Source organism: Odontesthes bonariensis, chromosome 18 (assembly GCF_027942865.1).
Source record: "Odontesthes bonariensis isolate fOdoBon6 chromosome 18, fOdoBon6.hap1, whole genome shotgun sequence".
Classification (NCBI taxonomy): Eukaryota; Metazoa; Chordata; class Actinopteri; order Atheriniformes; family Atherinopsidae; genus Odontesthes; species Odontesthes bonariensis.
Window position 1 is genome coordinate 26,991,303 of NC_134523.1, and position 24,596 is coordinate 27,015,898.

The 24,596-nt window shown below is 41.6% G+C and overlaps 1 protein-coding gene across 1 annotated transcript in view; it reads right to left on the reverse strand.

Annotated features, from left to right (window-relative positions):
• The window catches only part of pkhd1l1.1 (PKHD1 like 1, tandem duplicate 1), an 82,468-nt gene that overhangs the window by 17,610 nt on the left and 40,262 nt on the right, over positions 1–24,596 (reverse strand). The window contains exons 41-61 of the mRNA XM_075449038.1: positions 21,805–21,954; positions 20,688–20,862; positions 18,576–18,732; positions 18,335–18,491; positions 16,700–16,909; positions 15,898–16,027; positions 14,015–14,256; positions 13,771–13,907; positions 11,099–12,128; positions 10,714–10,905; positions 8,299–8,450; positions 8,070–8,229; positions 6,693–6,855; positions 6,513–6,601; positions 6,239–6,402; positions 5,122–5,251; positions 3,666–3,784; positions 3,449–3,578; positions 3,182–3,355; positions 1,983–2,086; positions 514–640 (exon numbers count right to left, since the gene is read on the reverse strand). Of these exons, the coding sequence (XP_075305153.1) occupies positions 514–640; positions 1,983–2,086; positions 3,182–3,355; positions 3,449–3,578; positions 3,666–3,784; positions 5,122–5,251; positions 6,239–6,402; positions 6,513–6,601; positions 6,693–6,855; positions 8,070–8,229; positions 8,299–8,450; positions 10,714–10,905; positions 11,099–12,128; positions 13,771–13,907; positions 14,015–14,256; positions 15,898–16,027; positions 16,700–16,909; positions 18,335–18,491; positions 18,576–18,732; positions 20,688–20,862; positions 21,805–21,954 (4,092 nt within the window). The remainder of the gene's footprint in view (positions 1–513; positions 641–1,982; positions 2,087–3,181; positions 3,356–3,448; positions 3,579–3,665; positions 3,785–5,121; positions 5,252–6,238; positions 6,403–6,512; positions 6,602–6,692; positions 6,856–8,069; positions 8,230–8,298; positions 8,451–10,713; positions 10,906–11,098; positions 12,129–13,770; positions 13,908–14,014; positions 14,257–15,897; positions 16,028–16,699; positions 16,910–18,334; positions 18,492–18,575; positions 18,733–20,687; positions 20,863–21,804; positions 21,955–24,596) is intronic.

The window sequence follows — 24,596 nt, forward strand, 5'->3', positions numbered from 1 at the left end:
TGATCACTGCGGCTAGCTTTAGTAGCGCCGAATTCGTGGGAACAAAATTGTAAATAGCCGGTATTTTGGCAGTTTTTCAACACGTTGGGGATCTAAACGACTACTTTCTCGCCTGAAAATGTTTCAAATGTTGCTAAAGTTTACAGAGTTTAGAGCTTAAGAGAAATCAGCTTCAGGCCGGCTGATTTTGGCTCGGGCAGGAGCGAAATGCATTGTGGGTAAACGCTCTGCATACTGTCTAATTGATGAGTATGTAGTATGTAGTATGTAGTATATAGTATGCAGTATGTAGTATGCAGTATGCAGTATGTAGTATGCAGTATGTAGTATGTAGTATGTAGTATGCAGTATGCCGTATGGAGTATGTAGTGTGTAGTATGTAGTATGCAGTATGTAGTATGCAGTATGCAGTATGCAGTATGTAGTATGCAGTATGCGGTTTCGAACACAGCCCATGTCTCTGCAGTCACTTTGACTGCGTGTGAAGCAATAACAAGCTCACAGGTTTCTTACCTTCTCCGACTGTGTGGTGGATGACGTTATCAGAAATGTTCAGTCCCTCCGTCCCAAAGACGCCGATCGCCGGAGAGAAGCCGTCATGGAAAGCACAGCCCTGAATGCACGACTCGTCTCCGGAAACCTTCCAACGCAGAACGGATTACTCGTCTTCAGTAAATTCACAAATAAAAACGTGATCTTCCATCTCCGTGAGATGCATTCGGGTGGAATAAGTTTCGGTTCTGAGGACCGTTTTTCCAAACTTTCAACCACCGATCGAAGTTATTTTCTTAAGAGCTGATCTGGTTTTCTTGGATTTCTAATGTTACTCTGATGTCCAAATACTCTTTCACTAATAATTTAAAGCATTTCTTCCCTGGATCATAAGGGGAAATGTGAGATCACTGGAGGATGAAACGGACGAGCTTGGAGCCCTGATGAGGACACGGCAGGAATATCAGGCAGAGACCTGGCTGCAGGAACAGCTCTAACGGCTCTCTGCTCAGCTTTAAGACTATCCGGGCAGACAGAGACTGCAGACAGAGAGCTAACAGGAAAGGAGGAGGATCACAGAGCTGGTTAACAACAGATGCTGTAATCCTGAATCTCTGCACCCCAGATGTTGAGCTGCTGGCTGTGAGTTTCTGTCCATGTTTTTTTTTTAAATTTAAAATTTTTTTTAAAACTTCCTTTTATTTGAATTTTTTTTTACATTACACATGAAACATTTCAATATTATGAAACATCCCCTAACCCTAGGGGATAAAAGAGGTCACAATAAAATATTCAAGTGTTCACAGATATCAACGGTCTTGATCGCTTTCTGGTTGTTTGAGAATTTAATGGAGGTCATGTACTGCCTGAGCTCACCGAGAAAGGCAAGAAAATTTTTTTTTTTCATGAATTTATATTTTATGGATATGAAATTTTGCCATTAAAATTACGAGGTTGACAATAAAAGTTACGTTGGCTTTTTCTTTGGTTTTGTTAAAGTCAGGGAGCCCAAACAATACACTCCTCCAAGATAAATTAAACTCATTATCAATATTGTTAGCGATAAAGTTACAGATATCACTCCACAGTCTTTGGACAATAGGGCAGTGCCAAGATAAATGGGTAACAGTTTCAGTATGTATAGAAGTTTCTGTCCATGTTGTTACCTGTCGACGCTATGTGTGACATCATCAGCTCAGTTGTTGCTAAGCTACAGAAACAACACCCCAACCCACTGATGGAGACCTCTGAAGGTTTCTACCACACCTTCCTCTCTGCTGCACTTCAGCTTTCTACATGTTTGTCAGCTGATTCTTATTTTATTACGTTATCTGAAACAACAACTGATCTTTAATAATAATTAATACTGCAGGGATATGATTTACCTTCAGGGCTTAATAAAGTTTTGTAGATCTGAATTTAACTGAATGTAACAGCACGCTGTGGAAACCTGTAGATTAAGTGGTGTGTGTGTGTGTGTGTCGCTGTACCTCTCCCAGGTTGAGGAAGGCCACAGAGTAGCGTGGGTCGAAGGAGTCGGTCCAGCCTTCCTGACCGGAGTGGAAGAACTCCACGTTCCTGATCTGAGCTTTGCCTTCAGGATGAAAAGATCAAACAATGAAGGAGGATTCTCTGAGTTCCACTGGTGCAGAATCATCTAAGACTCACAACCATCAGCGCTTCTCTCAGTTCCACCTTCTTCCATTGAGTCTGAACATTATCTTAAATCTGGTGTGTTTGTTTCCTCATTATTCAACAGGTATACTACAGATGAACACTGTAATGTAATGCCAACACAAGGATAAGATAAAGTAGAAAATAATGTGCTGGATTCATTGTGCAAACATCTGTAAATGAGCTTCACGTTGTGGAATTTTACAGATGGAGGAAGGAAATCTTTATTTAACCCTAATCCCTGATAGGGGACATTTTTCTCCACTTGGGGTGTACTTTCTCCTCTAATTTCACACTGGAAATGGTGATACTCATCATATTTGGTCCAGTTATGCATTTTTGACTATTTTTTCGAATTTCAAACACACATCATGTACAATGCAATTTTTCATTGTGTATAAAAAAAACTCCTTAATTTCTGAAAACGGACATTTTTGTCCCCTTTTTAAAACTTTTTTTCCACTTTTTTTCCATAAATCTTTTATTCCACTTCAGTTCTGATCATAATTACCAAGTTTTCAATTATCTATCAAAAAATTAACCCTTTAGATGCCAATTTGAACTTTTTAGCCCAAATTTTAAGCCTTTAGGTGCCAGTATTTTCAAAATTTGGAATGCAAAGTGGAATTATTGAGTAGGGATAATTATGGTCTGGGATATGTCAATGATTAGCAACAACATTGATTTTTTTAGGGATTTTTCATTTTTTTGCTATGCCTGATTTAAAAAAAAAAAAAAACTCGTTAATTTCTGAAAAGGAACGTTTTTGCCCCCTTTAAAAACGACCTAAAAACATCATATTTTAATATTTTTTTCCACTTTTTTTTCATAAATCTTTTCTTCCACTTCAGTTCTGATCAGGAGTTCTGATGATTCACAGACTTTTTTTTTAACCTGGTTTAAGGAAATAGATTCCTGTGACAGTTTTAAGGAAAAAGGATCAGATTAATTTTCATTATTTAAATATTTTGTGTTAATTCCAACAGAATCGGGCTCTGAGAGACGGTCCGCTGACCTTTAAAGTCGATCCCCGAGCTGGAGAACGCTCCGACCAACAGCCGGGCTCCGAACGACTCGGACATCATGCCCGGATACTCCTCACCGATGATCTTGATGTTCCTGGTCAGGAGGCCGACATCAGCTGCCAGAGTGTAGGAGAAAGATGCTCCAGACACCGAGTGAGTCTCACCTGCAGACGGAGGGAAAAAGGAGTAAACACCTCTGGAAACCTCTCAGTTTAACAGTTTAAACAGCTTAAAGTTTCCCTAAAAGTGCAGCTGACCGATGTGAGTGTGGCCCAAAGGCTGGTTCAGGGTCAGGACGCGGCCATCGGCCGACACGGCGGCGATCTGACGTTTTTCTGTCTCTGATGCGTTGTAGCTGGTGGTGGAGATGGCGAGCTCATCTCCAACCTGCAAACAGAACAGACGCAGGGTGTAAAACAGGCGTTCGAAACGATGAGAATAAAAAAAAAGGTGGTAAAACGGCGGCTCGCAGACCTGCCAGTCCACGGGCCGGCTCAGAGTCAGAGTGATGGAGCCGGCGGCGGCGGTGGCGGCCAGCTTGGTGTGGTAAACGCTGCGAGGCTGCCCGTACAGCTCCAACGTGCCAAACACACCTGAGGACAGCCCACAGGACAAAGTCATCAGAAACCATCTTTATAGCACGGTGAGCGGGACACAACCCAAGCTTCTGTGGATGAAGCTTCATCAGCATCAGCTGTGGGATCGCACCGCGTTCCTCGTGTTAGTTACTCTGACTGTTGGTGTTTGCGCATCTCTTATTGGCATTTATTCCTGTATATGTTGGGCTTATTCTCATTGTTTGTTTTGAATATAAACAAACAAACAAACCAAGAAGCATCTTTTAAACTATCAGAGTGGAAAAGTATGGTGGCCTTGGAGGTTCAAAGTATGGCAAATTCAAGTAGAAAACAAGAAAAAACACAAATATAAGACAGATTTTCAGGAAACACACGATGAAAAATAAGAGAAATGATATATTATATTATATTTTCAGAAAACATCTCCTGAAGGTTCGACGCCGTTCTTCTGTCTTGTTGTTTCCTCTGCTGTGAGGTTGTGTCTTAGTCTAATATGCTGTTGTTGTGTTTTGCACCTCAGGGCCACCGTAGAAAAGCAGATGACTAAAGAGAATGAACCCCAAAGCATTCAGTAATGACAAAGAAACACGCCGACTGCTCATGGAGACAACCGTGTTAAACATGGAAACCAAGGGGGAAAATAGAGAGAAAGAGAGAGAAAGGAGAAAGAGAAAGAGAAAAGAGGGAGAAAAAAGAGAAAAAAAGAGGGAAAAGAGAGAGAAATAGAAAAAGAGGGAGAAAAGAGAGAAAGAGAAAAGAGAGAGAAAAAGAGGGAGAAAAAAAAAGAAAAAAGAGAGAAAAGAGAAAAAGAGACAGGGAGAGAAAAGTAAGAGTAAATGGAGAGAAAAGGAGAGAGAAAAAGAGAAAGAGAGAGAAAAGAGAAAGAGAAAGAGAAAAGAGGGAGAAAAAAGAGAAAAAAAGAGGGAAAAGAGAGAGAAATAGAAAAAGAGGGAGAAAAGAGAGAAAGAGAAAAGAGAGAGAAAAAGAGGGAGAAAAAAAAAGAAAAAAGAGAGAAAAGAGAAAAAGAGACAGGGAGAGAAAAGTAAGAGTAAATGGAGAGAAAAGGAGAGAGAAAAAGAGAAAGAGAGAGAAAAGAGAGACAAAGAGAGAAAAGAGAGAAAAAAGAGAGAAAAAAGAGAGAAAAAAGAGAAACAAAACATGGAAACCAGTGAAAGGTTGGATGGAGAGTACAAACTAAAATGCTAACTGCTAATGCTAAAATGACGGTTTCTCTGGTAGGAACATTAATGTGCTGGATGTTTTTCAGCAATGATCATAACATTTTAAACTATTCTTGTGAAATCCAGTAAAAAAAAGACACCAATGCTATTAAAAAATGAGCGTTTTCTTACCCAGGACTTTGGATCCCTGGTTGGGTCCGTTTGGCAGCAGCCAGTCGGGACTGCTGTGGTTTCCTCTCAGTTTGATGTGCAGCTGACCTCTGAACGGCTCGTCCTTCCATCCGGCTATCAGCCGTCCTCCCTGAAAGGGCAGGAGCATCACTTTCAGATCCTGTTCATCTGCTGTAGATAGTTCTTTAGGCCTGACACTTCTTCTTCTGTCCTCCACTTGTCCAGTTTCCTCAAATGTTTTAAGGACACACTGCACACCATGCTGAGATATGCCAAGTTTTCAGCTAACAGCTCTTTGGGAATCACCTTGTTGCTGCAGAAATCCTGTTTTCTGTCTGTCAGACTGTGTTATCTTTGCTGTTTTTCACACATGCAGCTAAAGAAATGGGAACAAATGATGTGTCTCTGTGACAGGCTGCTGGGAACAAAGTGCCTAAAGATCCAGTTTAAAATGGCTTCTTTGCTAAGTTGTCTGTTCTGTGTGGACACAACACTGGTTCATCCCTTGAGTTAGGAGCCTTTTTCCTGCCTGAATGCTTCATAGCTCAGAGTTAAGTGGCTTAACAGAGAAAAAACACATTCCTCTGGGCGAAGAACCGGTTTTAAATTGTATCTTTAAGTATTCAGAAAGCTGGAGAACTGTTGATCAGGACACTTTAAAGATGGTGGTTTAGATCAGTGTTTCCCAACCTTTTTTGGCCTGAGTACCCCCTCACACATACAACGCGTGCGATGATTCTCCAAAAGTAGAGCAACACAGTGGTTATTACATGAAAATCATTTTATTTAATTTCCTTAACTTGAACATAAAATTCTCAGGCTTTCGCTCTCTCTTTTTTTTGTTATGTTGAATTCAACATAAGAATAAAAAACATTTTCTTGAAATATAAATAATTAACCAAAATAGAATAAATACTAAATCAAAATAATCTTCCTTTGTTATCTAATTTTAAAAAATATTTAAATATTTAAAAATAAATAAATAAATAAATAAAAACTCCCCGTGCTACCCCCTGCTGTACCTCTGCGTACCCCCGGTTGGGAAACACTGGTTTAGACGATAGCTTGTGTGTGTTTTGTGCATTTTTAAATGAAAGTAAATAGATTAAACTCTGACCTGGATGGAGATGTACACAGCATCCATCACTACGGTATTGTACTGAGGAGCAGACCGAGCCGGCCTGCTGGATGAGCTGTTCACGGTGTCTGAGACCTCCAGAACTCCAGTGACCGTCAGCTTGTTGAGGCGAGGAGTGTCGCCGTCCAAAACCACCCACGAACCTGCGGTTTTACACAGATTTCAATGAGACATTCACAAACCAAATCTTTGGAGTATTTCAACACGTCTGATTCAACGCGTGTGGAAGGAAACGTATGGCGCCTCCCGTCACCTGAGGGGATGACCACGTCGGCGCCGTCCGTCGGAACAGCGAAGTTGTTTTCAGCAGAACTTTCCCAGAACGACGCATCAGACCACAGGCTGCAGAAAACACAGAAACAAAAGGATTTGGGCATCAACGGAGAAGCAGCAGGACGTCAGCCTGTAAATGCAGCTGTGGAGGGAAACCTACACGAAGTCGTCGGGTCTAGTGTTCGGCACGGGCGCCAGGGTGGCCGGAGGGGGAGGGATGCACTTCTCAAAGAAACAGCGATAGACGGCAAAGTTTGTGGCGACGTCGGCCATGGAGCGGTCAACGCTGCTGCGTCGCCTGCGCTGGCTCGTCCTCCCGGAAACTGCAGAAAGGGAACAACGTGCACAAAATTAATGTTTCTCTCAGGAAAACCCCCGATGTTCACGTGTCGCTTAAAGCTCAAGCCGCAATGCACCCAAAATGCTGTCGAAATGCCCCCAAAATGCTGCCAAAATGCTGCCAAAATGCCCCCACAATGCTGCCAAAATGCCCCCAAAATGCTGCTAAAATGCTGCCAAAATGCCCCCAAAATGCTGCTAAAATGCTGCCAAAATGCCCCCAAAATGCTGCCAAAATGCACCCAGAATGCTGCCAAAATGCCCCCAAAATGCTGCTAAAATGCTGCCAAAATGCCCCCAAAATGCTGCTAAAATGCTGCCAAAATGCCCCCACAATGCTGCCAAAATGCCCCCAAAATGCCCCCAAAATGCAGCCAAAATGCCCCCAAAATGCAGCTAAAATGCTGCCAAAATGCTGCCAAAATGCCCCCAAAATGCCGCCAAAATGCCCCCAAAATGCAGCCAAAATGCACCCAAAATGCAGCTAAAATGCTGCCAAAATGCCCCCAAAATGCTGCCAAAATGCCGCCAAAATGCCGCCAAAATGCCCCCAAAATGCCGCCAAAATGCCCCCAAAATGCTGCCAAAATGCCCCCACAATGCTGCCAAAATGCCCCCAAAATGCCCCCAAAATGCAGCCAAAATGCCCCCAAAATGCAGCTAAAATGCTGCCAAAATGCTGCCAAAATGCCCCCAAAATGCCGCCAAAATGCCCCCAAAATGCAGCCAAAATGCACCCAAAATGCAGCTAAAATGCTGCCAAAATGCCCCCAAAATGCTGCCAAAATGCCGCCAAAATGCCGCCAAAATGCCCCCAAAATGCCGCCAAAATGCCCCCAAAATGCTGCCAAAATGCTGCCAAAATGCCCCCACAATGCTGCCAAAATGCTGCCAAAATGCCCCCACAATGCTGCCAAAATGCCGCTTGTGTTAACAAATAAATCAGACGTTACTCAACAGTTACTCAGTACTTGAGTAGTTTTGAGTAGTACTTTTTACTTTTACTTGAGTCATATTATTCTGAAGTAACAGTACTTTTACTCGAGTACAATTTTTGGCTACTCTACCCACCTCTGTTTAACTTACGTTTCATGAAAAAAAAAAGGCCTCAGCAGCAGCTCAGAAAGCTAAATAAAGGAAGAATAAGTCTTCAGAATTGGCCCCGTTAGGAAAACTTGGACGATAAAACGTGTCTCACTGATGTAGAAGAGGTCGTTGGTGTCGTTCCTGAAGAACCAGTCTCCGTTGTGGCTGCTGCTGAAGCTCAGAGGCGTCGACGAGCCGTTCCTCTTGTCGACGATGTGGAAGCTGTCGGGACTCTGGGTGAAGTTGTGGTTGATGATGACGTATTGATCCGCCTGCAGGAGGAGGAAAGTGTTAAATATAATGCGCTCATGTTTACCATCATATGAGGGATCTTTTGTTACCTTGAACCCGTAGAATTTAGCATCATAGGTGATGTTGGTGACTTGGTCCACGTTGTCGAAGTACCAGTTGTAGGTCTGAGCGGACGGCAGCAAAGCCATCCAGCCGTACTTATGAGTCATCCTCTTCTTCAGGAAGGGGACCACGCTGCTGCCTGAGATAGAAAATCAGACGAGTCAGCATCAATGAGCCGTTGATACACATTTCATACCTCCTAAACTCATCAGAGGGTTGGTATAAGTGCGTCTGAGAACACTTTATTTAAGCAAATTATCTTAAAGTGGCTGCTTTCAATCACTTTAAAATATTTGTGTGTTTTAAATGATTAATTACTCATTAAATTAGGATTTTTGAAGTATTTGTGTGTTTTTAGATGATTAATTACTCATTAAATTATATTTTTGAAGTATTTGTGTGTTTTTAGATGATTAATTACTCATTAAATTAGGATTTTTGAAGTATTTGTGTGTTTTTAGATGATTAATTACTCATTAAATTATATTTTTGAAGTATTTGTGTGTTTTTAGATGACTAATTACTCATTAAATTATATTTTTGAAGTATTTGTGTGTTTTTAGATGATTAATTACTCATTAAATTAGGATTGTTGAAGTATTTGTGTGTTTTGAATGATTAATTACTAATTAAATTAGGATTTTTGAAGTATTTGTGTGTTTTTAGATGATTAATTACTCATTAAATTATATTTTTGAAGTATTTGTGTGTTTTTAGATGATTAATTACTCATTAAATTAGGATTGTTGAAGTATTTGTGTGTTTTGAATGATTAATTACTAATTAAATTAGGATTTTTGAAGTATTTGTGTGTTTTTAGATGATTAATTACTCATTAAATTAGGATTGTTGAAGTATTTGTGTGTTTTGAATGATTAATTACTAATTAAATTAGTTTTTTGAAGTATTTGTGTGTTTTTAAATTAGGATTTTTGAAGTATTTGTGTGTTTTTAAATGATTAATTACTCATTAAATTATATTTTTGAAGTATTTGTGTATTTACTCATTAAATTAGATTTTTGAAGTATTTGTGTGTTTTTAAATTAGATTTTTGAAGTATTTGTGTTTTTAAATTATTAATTACTCATTAAATTAGGATTGTTGAAGTATTTGTGTGTTTTAAATGATTAATTACTAATTAAATTAGGATTTTTGAAGTATTTGTGTATTTACTCATTAAATTAGATTTTTGAAGTATTTGTGTGTTTTTAAATTAGATTTTTAAAGTATTTGTGTGTTTTTAAATTAGTTTTTTGAAGTATTTGTGTGTTTTTAAATTAGGATTTTTGAAGTATTTGTGTGTTTTTAAATGATTAATTACTCATTAAATTATATTTTTGAAGTATTTGTGTGTTTTTAGATGATTAATTACTCATTAAATTAGAATTTTTGAAGTATTTGTGTGTTTTTAGATGATTAATTACTCATTAAATTAGAATTTTTGAAGTATTTGTGTGTTTTTAGATGATTAATTACTCATTAAATTATATTTTTGAAGTATTTGTGTGTTTTAAATGATTAATTACTAATTAAATTAGGATTTTTGAAGTATTTGTGTATTTACTCATTAAATTAGATTTTTGAAGTATTTGTGTGTTTTTAAATTAGATTTTTAAAGTATTTGTGTGTTTTTAAATTAGTTTTTTGAAGTATTTGTGTGTTTTTTAATTGTGATTTTTGAAGTATTTGTATGTTTACTCATTAAATTAGGATTTTTGAAGTATTTGTGTTTTTAAATGATTAATTACTCATTAAATTAGGATTGTTGAAGTATTTGTGTGTTTTAAATGATTAATTACTAATTAAATTAGGATTTTTGAAGTATTTGTGTATTTACTCATTAAATTAGATTTTTGAAGTATTTGTGTGTTTTTAAATTAGATTTTTGAAGTATTTGTGTGTTTTTAAATTAGTTTTTTGAAGTATTTGTGTGTTTTTAAATGATTAATTACTCATTAAATTATATTTTTGAAGTATTTGTGTGTTTTTAGATGATTAATTACTCATTAAATTATATTTTTGAAGTATTTGTGTGTTTTTTCATTGTGATTTTTGAAGTATTTGTATGTTTACTCATTAAATTAGGATTTTTGAAGTATTTGTGTTTTTAAATTATTAATTACTCATTAAATTATATTTTTGAAGTATTTGTGTGTTTTAAAATGATTAATTACTCATTAAATTAGATTTTTTTAAGCATAAGGGTGTTTTTAAATGATTAATTACTCATTAAATTAGATATTTGAAGTATTTGTGTGTTTTAAGTGATTAATTACTCATTAAATCAGATTTTTTGGTGCTCTGATTGTAATGTGCATCCTTTTCGGGTTCGTTTCAGCTCCCCAGAGTCTCCAGCAGATGGAAATAAAGGTTGTGGAGCAGTCGGTGAGGCTTTTAATACCGTGCGAGTTGGTAAAGATGGCATCCTTGGCTTTCAGAGAGGTCGGCGTGGGATTGTTGAACGCCAGGCGGTGGAAGTGGACGGTGTGGTCGCACACGGCGCCCGGGAAGCCCACACTCCACTCGGCGCTCTGGGAACAGTGGGCGGGGTCCAGCAAGCTGCTCATGGGCACGACTTTGTGGTTAATGTTTCCTGAAATAAAGCAGGAAAAAAAAAGAAACTTGGAGTTAAAACGAGGCGGCCGAGAAGAAGATATCACGCTGTACTGCAGCCTGAATCAGTCCCCGACAAAGGCAGCATTTTCCTTCTTAGATACCACAGAACCCAGATGTTTGACATCCTTTTTAAAGCCCTTTTTAGGACAAACCGAGTAAAGCGAACGCACCTGTGAGGGAGCCGTCGGCGTCCACCAGCTGCACCTCATGCTCCCATCTGAAGCCGGCCTTGTTGGGGGCGTTCAGAAACCGGATCCCGCTGAACCGGACTGCCCAGCCGCCACACCGATCCACGCACGTCCCGTCGATCGCCGTCACACCGACGGCCGTGCAGTCGCTGCGGTCAAAGTTGATGAACGTGGTGTCGAGCACGCTCATGCCGTCATCGAAAGGCGCGATGACGCCGCGGCGCGTGCAGTACTCGCTGCCCAGGCCCAGCTCGTCCACGTGGCCCACGATGGTGCTGTTGGAAACCGTGGCGCCGCCGTCCTCTCCGAAGCCGCTCACCGCCCACTGGAAGATGCGCTTGGCCTCCACGCCGGCTTTCTCGTTGTTGACCATGACGAAGCCGTTGAACTGCACGGCGCCGACGTTGACCCACTCGGCGCCCTTCTCGCAGTTCCAGGCGATGAGGGACCGGAAGACGGCGGGCTCTGGTTGTCTGGACCTGCAGCCGCCGTTCTTCATGGGGAAAAAGTCCTGGAAGATCCAGAGGCCGAACCAGCCCTGAGAGTGCGCCGTGTTGTTGTAGAATTCTCCGAGCGGAACCATCTTCTGGCAGATGTTCGGGTCGTACGACGGGCCGTCGGGGTGCTCGTGCATCCGGTACCAGAAGCCGAAGTGCGTGCCGCCCGCGGCGGCGTTGTGGCGCAGAATGTTGTTGGGGTTGGTGACCCAGTAGGCGGCGGGGGTGACGTCATCATTGAGAAGGCTGGTGCTTTGTCGGACGAACACGGCCAGGTTGTACTGCAGAACGTTCTCCGTCTCGATGCCGTCCTCGATGAAGAAGGCTCCGCCCATGATGTCGTAGATGACGTTGTGCTCCACCAGCAGCCGGTGCGTGTTGTGGATGGTCACGGCCCTGTTGAAGGTCTGGTGGATGGCGCAGCCCCGGACGTACGACTTGTAGCTGACGTCCCCCATCAGGTGCCAGTGGATGGGGTAACGTCCCAGCCTGAAGGCCTGGCCCGCATGGAAGAGCTGCGACACAAAAGCACCGAGAGTTCAGCATTTATTGCAGAATAAGTTAGAGAATATATATATATATACTAGAACAGGGGTCCCCAACCTTTTCAGCACCAAGGACCGGTTTGGTTCTGCAATTTGTTCCCGCGGCCCGGTCGGGGGGGGGGGGGGGGGGGTGAATATATATATTTTTTTATTTTTTTTATTTTTTGTACTTTACGTTCAACAGACATTACATTTAGCAGATGCTTTTACAAATTAGGATATGATGACAGACAGACAGTCATCATTGAAAAAAATAAACGTGCACAATCGGCCTCCTATAATGCAATCTATGCAGTTTCCAAGTATAGAATCTAGCGAGTGAAATGAAAGAATTCCCGATTTACATGTCTTTTTAAAAAAAAAAAAAAAAAAAATTTTTTTTTTTTTTTTTTTTTTTTTTTCCCCCCAATCTCACGGCCCGGTTTGGAATGTCTCGCGGACCGGTACCGGTCCGCGACCCGGTGGTTGGGGACCCCTGTACTAGAAAGCTGCAAGCAGCTGTATGCAGGACCGAGATGTGCGCACGTTGGGGCATGCTCTGGACGCCGTAGTTGCACGATACCCTCTGCGTACGTACGAGCACATAATAACCCCAATGCGGAGGGGTTTTGAAAATTTCTAGGGGGCGCCACTGAGCCATTTTGCTCCGCCCACACATGATACCCTTTACATATGTACGAGGTCGTCAGGGTGGACGTGTGTGCCAAGTTTCATGACTTTGCGGTGATGATAAGGCTTTCAAACCACAAACGCCATCACACGATTTTCACCGCCTGGCCACACCCACACCGTTCAGAGTTTGGAAAAGTTTTTCAATTAATTTTTCCCCCCATAGTAACCCTCAGAGTAACCTGGCCAAGTTTGAAGCTGTTACCATTAAATCTGTTTGTTCAAATGTGAGGTGTGGAAAAAACAAGACGTTCCAGCCCCCAGGAGGTGGCGCTATAAGTGGATGTCACTATGATAATATGTGCGCGTTCAGGCTGAGTCCAGCATTCACCGTATGAAGTTTGGGACAGATTGGATAATGTATGTGGGAGTTATAAGCGACTTAATTTTTTGTGGCGAGTGATGGCGAGTCATCGAACTTTGAGGCGTCGCCACGGCCTTTGAGGTGTGAAAAGGTTTCTCCATGATTTTCCCCCCCATGTCTTAATCTGGCCAAGTTTGAAGCTTGTAGTATTAAATCTGTAGGACGAGTTCGATCATATGGAATGGAATCGGTCAAAAATGGCACCAAAACGCACTTTCCATCCAAAATGGCCGCCCTCCTGTGGACGTGGGACCATGGCAGCAGGAGACTTTTTTGTGCGTCTGGGCATGATGAATGAGTGTACCGAATTTCGTCATCCCACAAAAACTAACCCCAATGCGGGGACCATTTTTAAGTATCGTAGGGGGCGCTACAGAGTCAATGAGCGACTCCCAAAAATATAAAGTTTAGATTCTCTCATGTCGTCGACTGGCAGGTGGTGCTTGCAAAATTTAAAAAGTTTTCGAGTACCTTTTTCAAAGAATAATAATAAGAAGAAAAATAATAAACCTTACAGATACAATAGGGTCCTTGCAGTTTCACTGCTCGGTCCCTAATAATATCCTGAAAGCATCTTACCTCAACGTACTCCAGTCTGCCAACTGCGAGGTTCTCTCCCGGCCTGGGAGCGTGGAACATGATGCATCCTCCAAACTGATCGCTGCCGACCTCCTCTCCAAACCGTCCTTGGAAACAGGTCTGGGTGGCAAATTCCCCTTTAGCACACAGGAAACAGAGGTTTTAAACACATTTCACTCTGATTTACCCTTGAAAAGCTAAACTAAAACCCAAAGAAACGTCAGAATCCGAGTAATAACAACACCTGTGTTGAAGCCGTCCGGACAGGCTTCGACCTGGTCGGCCCACTCCTGGTGCTGGGAGCCCCGCACCACGATGTTCCTGGTGAGGAGACCCACCTCAGCCCGAGCCTCGAACGCCGTGCCGTCGGGCAGCGTGACGGACACCCCCAGGTGAGCGTAGGTGAGCGGTTGGGTCAGGGTGAGAGTCTTTCCATCGGCCGACACCGAGGCGACCTTCCTCACCTCGTTCTCTCTCTGGCTGTGCCTGGAGAGGACATTAAAGAACAGATCTGAGCTTCCAGCTTCTGGGCTCACTGTCCGGGTCACATGACCTGGCTCAGAAACTACGCCCCCTGGTGGTGGAGGACATGCTGAAAGTCTAAAGGCCTCGGTATGCTTCTCCGTCGCTATCCGTCAATCATTCTCCGTAGTCACGGAGAGGCTTTAAGTTCTCAGTCGGGGTGTCTGATACCCAAGGCAATCCACCTCCCGATCAGTAGGCGTCGCTACGTTAAACGACCCAATCTGGCAACGTCTATCGTGAAAGTCGTTGATTGGCTGTTCACCTTACGGCTCCGTTCCACTCCTCGCAGTGAACGATGGCCACCGAGAGAGAAAGACTACTGTTGGAGTTGGAGCTTGTTGATGTTGAAATGCAAATAATTTTGACCAAATGTTGTGTTGGCACACAGTAAACTCTTTCAAAAATGGCGGTGTTGTTGTTCTGAGAGGAAGGAGCTAAACCGGAAAAGGGATTCCGGAAATGATGTTGTTAGCCAACCAATCACAACCCTTGCGGTCTCCGCGAGTCTCCGTCACCTCGACGGACAGATAGGAATTTCCGTCTCTTCGTCTACGAGGGCTCTTCGTAGATTACCATAAATCAGCCTTTAACTGGGCTGATGTGTGCTCTGACAGCTTGTTTTATGACTCAGAGATGTCAGGATTAAACCTGAAATCAACTAAATCCTGGATAGTCGGAAAAAAATAGTAGTTTTAAAGCTTATTTGAATTAACTGAATCAAAGTACATTATGTCATAATATCTGTTGTAGTGGTGAATAGACACAGTTAAAGGCTGATTTATGGTCGTCTACGGAGACCCTCCCGGAGACGCTCTCCATCGCTTGCGTGCGTCGGCCAACATTCCTATCTCTCTATCCGGCGAGGAGACGGAGACTCGCGGAGACCCCAAGGGTTGTGATTGGTCGGCTAACAACATCATTTCCGGAATCACCTTTCCGGTTTAGCTCCTTCCTCTCAGAACAACAACACCGCCATTTTTGAAAGAGTTCACTGTGGGCCGGTCAACATTTGGTCAAAACTCCAACAACAGTCTTTCTCTCTCGGTCGCCATCGTTCACTGTGAGGAGTAGAACGGAGCCGGAAGGTGAACAATCAATCAACGACTTTCACCATAGACGTTGCCAGATTGGGTCGTCTAACATAGCGCCGCCTACTGATCGGGAGGTGAACTGCCTTGCGTATCCGACATCCCGACTGAGAACTTAAAGCCTCTCCGTGACTACGGATACGGATTGACGGATAGCAACGGAGAAGCATACCGAGGCCTTTAGGCTCAGTTTAGGTTTTCATGTTTCAGTGCACACTTCCAGATCTGAGCTCCATGTTTGGGTGAAAAGGGACAGAAGCTGGAAGTCTCCTCATAACAATGTTTTACAGATAATTCAGATTTAAAATCTGGATTCTTGGTCTTTTTTTTACCGTTGGTGACTTCACATAAAACTGCTGAAACAGCCTGATATTAGTCCCCATGTGTGGAAATCCATTTTTTTCATAAAAAAACAGCAGTATTCAACATGTTTTAAGTGTTAAAGTTTGACTTTGTGCATCAAATGTAGCAGAAATGATCTGGATTTAACTTCCGTGAACTGGTGAGTTTGTACCTGTGGCCAGTGGAGGCGATCACGATCTCGTCTCCGGGTTTCCACGTCACCTCCTTCATCAGGGTCAGAGTGTTGGCGCCGCTGTTCGCCGTCTGGGCCAGGTGGGTCCAGGGGACCGGCACAGGAACACCTGCAGAAACAGGTGGTCAACAGTGACTTCAGAGCAGCCCTTCAGGATAAATAACTCCCTCAGCTTTTCACCGAGTAACAGAACGACGTGTTTTTGAGTCACATCTGCAGTTGTGTGAAAGAATTAGGTGAAAATCCCATGAAAACCTGATTTTTTTTTTTTTTTTTAATGGATCTAATAACATAAAGAGAAAAAAAGATAATTATAACAACGCAGGAGTTGGCATTTTTGGAGTTAAATGAGTTAAGTTTTACATGAGCTTCATCTCTAGATTTTATTTAAACAAAGATCAAATATTGATATTTAATATTTGTTCTTATTTCTGGAGCTACAGGAGATGGTGAAAAGAAGCGTCCTAACTGTAGGAATATTACTCTGTTTTAGACATTAGTAAAGTAAGACAACTCTGATGTTGTTGGTGGTCCGATTGTAATTATTCACAACTTCATAATCCACTAAAACAAGAACGTTTTCCCTTCTTTTTCATTTCAGGCGTTGATTGTATTTTAAAACACAAAAGAATCAATAAAGTTGTGGCTCGATTAACATGTTGAAAGATCGTTTTTCATCACCTTTTCATAAGAGACATTTAAAAGACTTCGAGGAGGACATTAAACGTGCTTCAGCTACACTTTGCTGACTCATTTATTAAATGTTTTTCTCCGTTCATACCATGAAGGTCCAACACGCCCTCTCTGACCGCCAGCGTCTTGCTTCCGTAAACAGGAAGCTCTGGCGAGCGCAGGTTTCCGTGCAGCGTGATGATGGCTTTGTGCTGGAACGGCGCCCCCTCCTGGCCGATCTGCAGCCGCCCGCCGTCTGTGATCAGGATGTTTTCGGCCTGCAGCTCGATGTCCGCTTCGTCAAACACCAACGTCCCTCCTGAGCACAGACCAGCAGCTTACAGTTTTATCTTTAAACATTTTTAAGACTTTTTTGGTGCCAGAAGTTTGTGCCCCGAATTTCTATCAATTCTATAGAGATTTAGAAATGCTTTCCGCCCAGAAAATGTGCATTTAACATATTTTAAGTAATTTCTTTTGGAGAAAATGAACCACATATTTAAGGTAAACACAAGAAACTTGTGCTAAAGAAAAATAAATAAAAAATGGACCTGACTCAGTGAATAATTCCCTATAATATAGATCAGTGAGCAGTGCTGACCAACATGTCATTGGGGTCATCAGGTGGGAACCTCCTTTCATCAGTGTCATCAGTGTTTCGTCTAGTTGGGACCACGACACCTCCAGGAGGCTAGAGAGTGATCACTGGCGTCCCAGAGTCACCCCCCTAATGCCAGCCATCACTGCTCCTCACACCACAACAACCATCTTTTTTTTTTCCCCACAACCACAAGCTACCCCAGCCTCTCACCAACTGCACACCAGTCACAGTGGGGTGGGGATTCAAACCCTGGTTCGGGTAGGGGGTAATGAAAGCATAGAGGGTGCCAGAGGTGGAGGCAGGATAAGACACACTAGCAGATTCAGCAGACAAACTCACCTAAACAGTCCTACAGTCACTAAAAATGCCAGCAAAAACAACAAGGCTATAAAGGCCAACTCACCTAAAATGGCCGCCTGGTTTCAAAAGGATCACACGGGCCACACCCTCCACTTAAATATCTTGAACTTATTCTTTGCTTTTCCAAGAGTCTGTTTACCCTAAGTGCTCCCCCAGCTGGGCCCTCAGCTGCTATTGCTTCTTCTAATCCAAATCAACTGACTGGACTTTACTGCGTCATCTGACACTTCCTTCACTATTTTCCTCACACTCTGTCCACTTACACCCAGCTCCCTCAACAATGAGACACCAGACTTTGCAACAAATCCTCTACATCCTACTTCCACTGGACAGATTCTGACCTTCCATCCTCGCTGCTCTGCTTCTGCCCCCAACTCCACATACCTAAGCTTTTTCCTTTCATATGCTTCTGCTACGACTTCCTCCCAAGGAACAGTCAGCTCTATGAAATGGACTCTAATTCTACTCCTAGACCCCAAGACTATATCAGGCCTTAGATTTGTAGAGGCTATCTCCTGGGGAACAAAGAGCTTATTTCCTAAATCTACCTGCATCTCCCAATCACAAGCATCCTCCAAGCTGCCGTGCCTCCTTATTGTCTTTTTAACTTTCTCCCCCTCTTGGACAAACTGAATTGCCACTCTCTTCACCTTAGACCCTCCTAAGTTTACCTGCCTTGGTCATGTCGCCATGTATACCGGCCTTGTGACAGACTAACCTTACAACCTGACAAAATGTGCCTTAGAGTTGCAGTACCTGAACATAACGAACACATTTGCCTACCTTGGATCAGCAGCATTTTCAGCACCGGCGTGCTGGTGTCCAGCAGGATGCTCTGGCCTTTGGTGATGACCGCGAACGAGCCCAGCTCAGGAGGAGGCAGGCCGCCCCACGTGAACCTGGACGACCACACGTCGATGTAGAAGAAGTCTGCGTCATCCTAAAGAAACACGGAACACAAATGAGATCAGTCTGATAATCCGACCGACGCTTTAAACGGGTCCTCACTGGCACCGTCTCTTACCAACTTTGCGATGCCGCGGTCTCCGATGCTGACCCTGACTTTGGCCTCCTGAGACCGCCTCTGAGCGCTCGTCACGCAGATGATGTGCGTGCTGTTGGCGGACTTCACGTCGCACACCGACCCGGCGATTGTCACGTTGACTTCATTCATGTTGGCGCTGCAGTGATGGACGATGGAAAGCAGTAAGACACTAAACTGACGAATGAATGAGCCGATGAGGCGAAAATCAACTGATTATATTTAAAATAATAAAATTAATAATGCCATGATATAGAACTACTATCCCATATGTTAGGATATAATATTTCATATTATGTATCAAGCATGTTATTGTTATTTATAACTATCATTTAAAAAGACTTTGGCTGTGTTCGAAACCGCATACTTCTCCCACTACTCATACTAACTTTTTTCCCGGATGCATACTAGATTCTCCGAAATGTTGGGTATGCATCATGAGGTTACTACTCATACTCAAACTACCCAAGATGCAATGTAATGTGACGTCGCCGATCGTCATTTCCTGTCAAAACGGCAGTTTCAAGCTAGCTGCAACGATGGTAGGTTCACTTCCTGTTTTCAAAACAAAAGCACCGATTGTATCGTAATGGCTTTCCCTATGATAAAAGGCAATGGGTATTTTATTTTGGGAAAATACTCAGAAGTGCGTTGCTCACTGCGGCTAGCTTTAGTAGCGCCGAATTCGTGGGAACAAAACTGTAAATAGCCGGTATTTTGTCAGGTTTTCAACACGTTGGGGATCTAAACGACTACTTTCTCGCCTGAAAATGTTTCAAATGTTGCTAAAGTTTACAGAGTTTAGAGCTTAAGGGAAATCAGCTTCAGGCCGGCTGATTTTGGCTCAGACAGGAGCGAAATGCATTGCGGGTAAACAATCTGCATACTGTCTGATTGATGAGTATGTAGTATGTAGTTTGCGGTTTGGAAAACAGCCCGAATCTCTGTTAAGGTGCATTATACTGTCGTACATAGAAATACGCTAACGCGTAAACGGACCGAAAATTATATTTCCGCTAGTGCCAGCCACTAGTGCCGCGTTAATTTGCGAATAATAGGGGTCTAAAAATGAAAGAAAAATAACTGAAATTTAACTTTTTATCTCAAAATTTGCTTTTTAGGCAAGATTAATGTGTCTACTTAATTACAGTAACGTGAGTATTTGTAATTTGTTACTTCCACCCCTGCTAATACCATCATAATGATGACAATAAATCAAATATGATATTTTAATAGACTTTATATTGAAGCAGTATGGGATCATCTTGGCAGAGAACGGAACAAAAGGCAGCCCACATCCAAAGAAGAGCTTTGGGATGTCCTTCAAGAAGCCTGGAGAACTATTCCTGAAGACTCCTTAAAGAAAGGACAGAAAGCTCGTCTGAGAGGGTTCAGGCTGTGTTGGAGGATAAAGGAGCTCAGAGCAGATATTTACTATAAAGCTGCTCAGAACCGAACAAACAGTTTGTGTGATGCTATCTTTGCTAGCCTTTAGAAAACATGGCATCTTAGATATAGAAATGAATGTGTTTATGGCTGAAATTAGGGATGATTGTACTATAAAACTGCCGAGTGAAGCTTTACACTAACATAAGCCATTATGGATGCAACAATAATTAGTTTTATGGTCAAATTACAGCATATTATCATATTATAAGATTCAAGATTTTTTTTTTTGTCACATACACAATCATACACAGTACAATGTGCAGTGAAATTCTTCCTTGTCCTGCTACCAATAAAAAGATCATTAAAATTAAATATGAAATATGAATAAAAATGAATTTTAAAAAAAACGGCAAAAAAGGGGAAAAAATGAATTAAAAAAAAATTTAATTTAAAAATTAAAAAATGTTAAAAAAATTTAATTTTTTTTTTTTTTTTACAAAAAATAAAAAATAATGTAAAAAAATGTAAAAAACAACAACAACGTTATAGCATATTATTATCATTATTATGATGTAATGAGTATGGTGTTATTCAGGTTTGGAATCTTTTGCTCTACATGACTGAGAGCAAAGACTTTCTTCTGTTGCGTTGCTCACAGGAAGCTGAGCATGTACAGACGCGTGTTTACTCTCTGACTTCAGTCACCTGAAACCGGAGCCGGTGACGGTGAGCCGGGTGCCTCCGGCCGTCCCTCCTCTGCGTGGAGACACCTCGCCGATCACCGGAGTCAACTCGGATTTGTAGGTGAAGCCATCCGACACGTTCACAGCATCCAGCGGGTTGATGACAGAAACATGGCAGCTCACCTCTGACTGAGTGCCTGAGAGGAGACGCAACACCCACGCACAGCCACACAAAGACAGTCGGCAGACAGACGCAACAACAGAAACACAGGAGAGGACGTGCTATTGTTTCATCTGACGTGACAGCATTCCTCATCCGCCTCCTTTGGGGCACTTAAAGTTCAGCTCAGACAGGACTGTTTTTGTTGTTGTTTTGTTTTTAATGAGTCAGGAACTTAACCTACTGCATCATAAACCGGCAGGAAGCCATTCAGTTTAAAGAAAACCTGTCAAAGATTATAATTTAAAGGGGAAGATGGCTAAAATCCTGCTTCCTCTCTGACAAACACACAATCTATCGCTCATTTCAGACTGGTTTGAATGAATAAATGAGACTGAACATGTAAACAGTGGTTGTAATTCAGTAGAAGAAGTTGTTCCAACAGGAATAAAGCAGCAACTGTGGCTAACTGGCTAACATTTCAAAGCTAAGCTTTAGTCACATGCGTTTAAGCTAATAATCCTGCTTCCTCTCTTACAAAAACACAATCTATCGCTCATTTCAGACTGGTTTGAACGAATAAACGAGACTGAGACATGTAAACACAGGTCGGTAGTTGTTAGTGGTTGTAATTCAGTAGAAGAAGTAGTTGTTCCAACAGGAAAAAAGCAGCAACTGTGGCTAACTGGCTAACATTTCAAAGCTAAGCTTTAGTCACATGCGTTTAAGCTAATAATCCTGCTGGTTTTATCCTTTTATAGGAGGTTCCTCCCCCATAAAAAATAGCTGAGCCTGTAAACAGTCCAGTAAACTCGACCATTACAGATCACTCGTATCAGTCATGCTCCATATAAACACACCCTGGCTGCATTTATGCATCAAATCCCATTGAAATGCCGTAAAATGAACTCAAATATGATTAAATTTCAGTAAACTCACTTCTTAAGCCCCCATCTTTCCCTGGAATGAGTGAACTCACCGTTGTTGGCGGGACTCCGGCAGTGTAGATGGTTGGACGTGGACGTTTCCCGGTTAACTTCACACCGCTGCCCACAGATCAGCACTGTGGAGTTGTGTGGATCGAACCCAGAGCCCCGAATGCTCAGCAGGGCGCCGCCACCAAAGCTCCCTGAACAAAAGAATAAAAGAGAGAGGAATGAGAGCAAATAAAAGCTGAGGCCTTAAAGAAGACGAGGAAGTTTTAACCCGGACTAAGAGATCTGAACACATCACAGCAGCTTTAAAATCTTTACTCTGGCTTCCAGTCAGTCACAGAATAGATTTTAAAAGCCTGCTGATGGTTTACATCTGTGATATGTTCAGAGAATATAAAGCCAGCAGAGCTCTTAGATCCAAGGACTCAGGTCAGCTGGTCCAGTCCAGAGTCCAGACTAAACATGGAGAAGCAGCATTTAGCTGTTATGCTGCAAACAAGTGGAACAAACTGCCAGTAAAGATTAAACTTTCACCAAATGGAGACATTTATAAATCCAGGTTAAAAACATTTCTTTTCTCATGTGTCTATGCATGAAATCTGCACGTTATCTTTGAACTTATCTGGACTGTTGCTTGTTTTTAATCATTTAAATTATTTTATTTGTTTCTCTTTATATTCTTTTATGTATTTTTAATGCCTCTTACACTCCCTGCTGCAATGCTTTTATTTTATGTGAAGCACTTTGAACTGTTCTGTACATGAAATGTGCTACAAATAAATTTGACTTTGACTATTCTGTTGTATTTTTATGTTAAGCACAAGAGAAACGTACAAATAAACGTAGAATTAAATCAAATCCAAATTAATTCTAATGATATAAATTATGTGAATGCAAACTACGGCTCTTTTCTGTTCTTTACTTTAGTTATTCTAGTGTTTAAGGGGGTCCCTCTAACTGTCATCCGAGGAAAGTTCCCCACAGACTGAATTCACCTGAAATGAAGCGATAACAGCTGGAAAATTCTTTTATCATCTCCTTTTGCACAGTAGACCCTGGAGCATCCTTCATGATGGAGAGCGCTAAAGGATAGACATTTTCTGACTATTCAACCATACGGCAGGTGGAACTTTATCGTCCCTGAGGGCCAGTTTGCTCTGCAGCCACCAACACGCACGCATACAAAGTATATCACAGAGTTTGAGACGCTCAGAAAGAACTCATTTATCGTCTCTGTTGTCCCAGATTAAACGGGAAGTGAACAGAAGCAGCGAGAGCGTGAAGGTGCAGCTCGACTCAGAGTTTACACCTAATGAATTGGACTCCAGATTCAAAGATTGGATAGCTAAGGGTATAACAGCCTTATGCAGGGTAATGAAAGATGGAAAAGGCTCAGTTTTGAAACGCTTAAAAGGACACATTTATTAGAAAAACAAGACTTCTATAGATATCTGCAGCTGCGGCACTACGTTGATACGAAGATGAAAAATGTAACAAAGATTAGCACACGTTTGATTGATGTGTTTAAAAAAGCCTATAATTCAGAAACTATTGATAGAACTGTTTCATGCTTATATAAGGGTCTGTCGAATTTGAAATCATATTCAACTTCATATATCAAGGCGAGACATTAAAGGTGAATAGGGTAATATTTTAAAATAATAGATATCACCATGAAAGTTCCTCAGTTGATTACTTATATAAGTATGGAAAAAAATGTATTACAAGTTTTAGAAATGTGAATGTTTAATTATGCAAATTGGGCATTATCTCATTAAATATGCGCACATTTGCATATATTTCCGGAAGCTAGATCTGAACATATGATGAAGCCAGGTGCAAAATTCTTTTTTCATTTTGTTTACACACAAAATGAAAATAAAATTACAGAGGGATTTCAGGATATCTGCTTCCATTTCATAGGAAATCAAAAAATATTGTCCATAGCATAAAAAAACATAAATTTTCGCCATATTTTTTTATTATAATGTCACATTAATCAGACCAAGAATGATCCTTCTGTAAATATCTTCTGAATACTGCTAGGTGTATAACTGGAAAGTTTGGTGTTAGTAGGTGCTCCATATGCTGAGATATTGATACTGGAAAAATACAAAAAACTGATTTTGAGAAAACAGCATTTAAAGATTTAAATAGGGGAATTAATTTTGGTAAATTTGGGCGAAACGCACTGCAGCGATTAAACAAAATGTGATGAAATAAACATTTTAATTTATGTTTTCAACGTTTTCTTTATAGCAGGTAGAAAGAACACATATTTAAGGAGTAGACTGGCCCAAAATCTAAAAATTGACCCCTGTATGAAAAATCACTGTTTTTGCCTGCCGTGTCTCGCCTTAAAACAAAATAGGAGAAGGAAGGAGGAATAACTATATCTGAAGAAGAATGGACAACAATATGGAGGTATCAATGGTCAAACCAGCTCACAGAAGTGGAGGGATTTTGGCTGGAAAAGCCTGATTAGGTACTTTATTACAACCCTCCCAGAAATCTCACTATGACAATAACTCCTCAGTCTGCTGGATGAACTGTGGAAATCAAAATGCAACCCATTATCATAATTTCTGGGACTGCCCAGTCATGAAGGACTATTGGAAAGAGATACACAACGCCCTACAGGACATCTTCAAATGTGAAATACCCCTCGAAATTATGACTATGTTTTTCGGACACATACCTGAGGGATGGCTGAAAAGAGATAAGCACCTCGTAAATATCCTGCTAATGGCTTGTAAAAAGAATAATACCAGGAAATGGCTATCACAAGACAGCCCAACTGTCAACACATGGATGGACATCACAATGGACATGTATA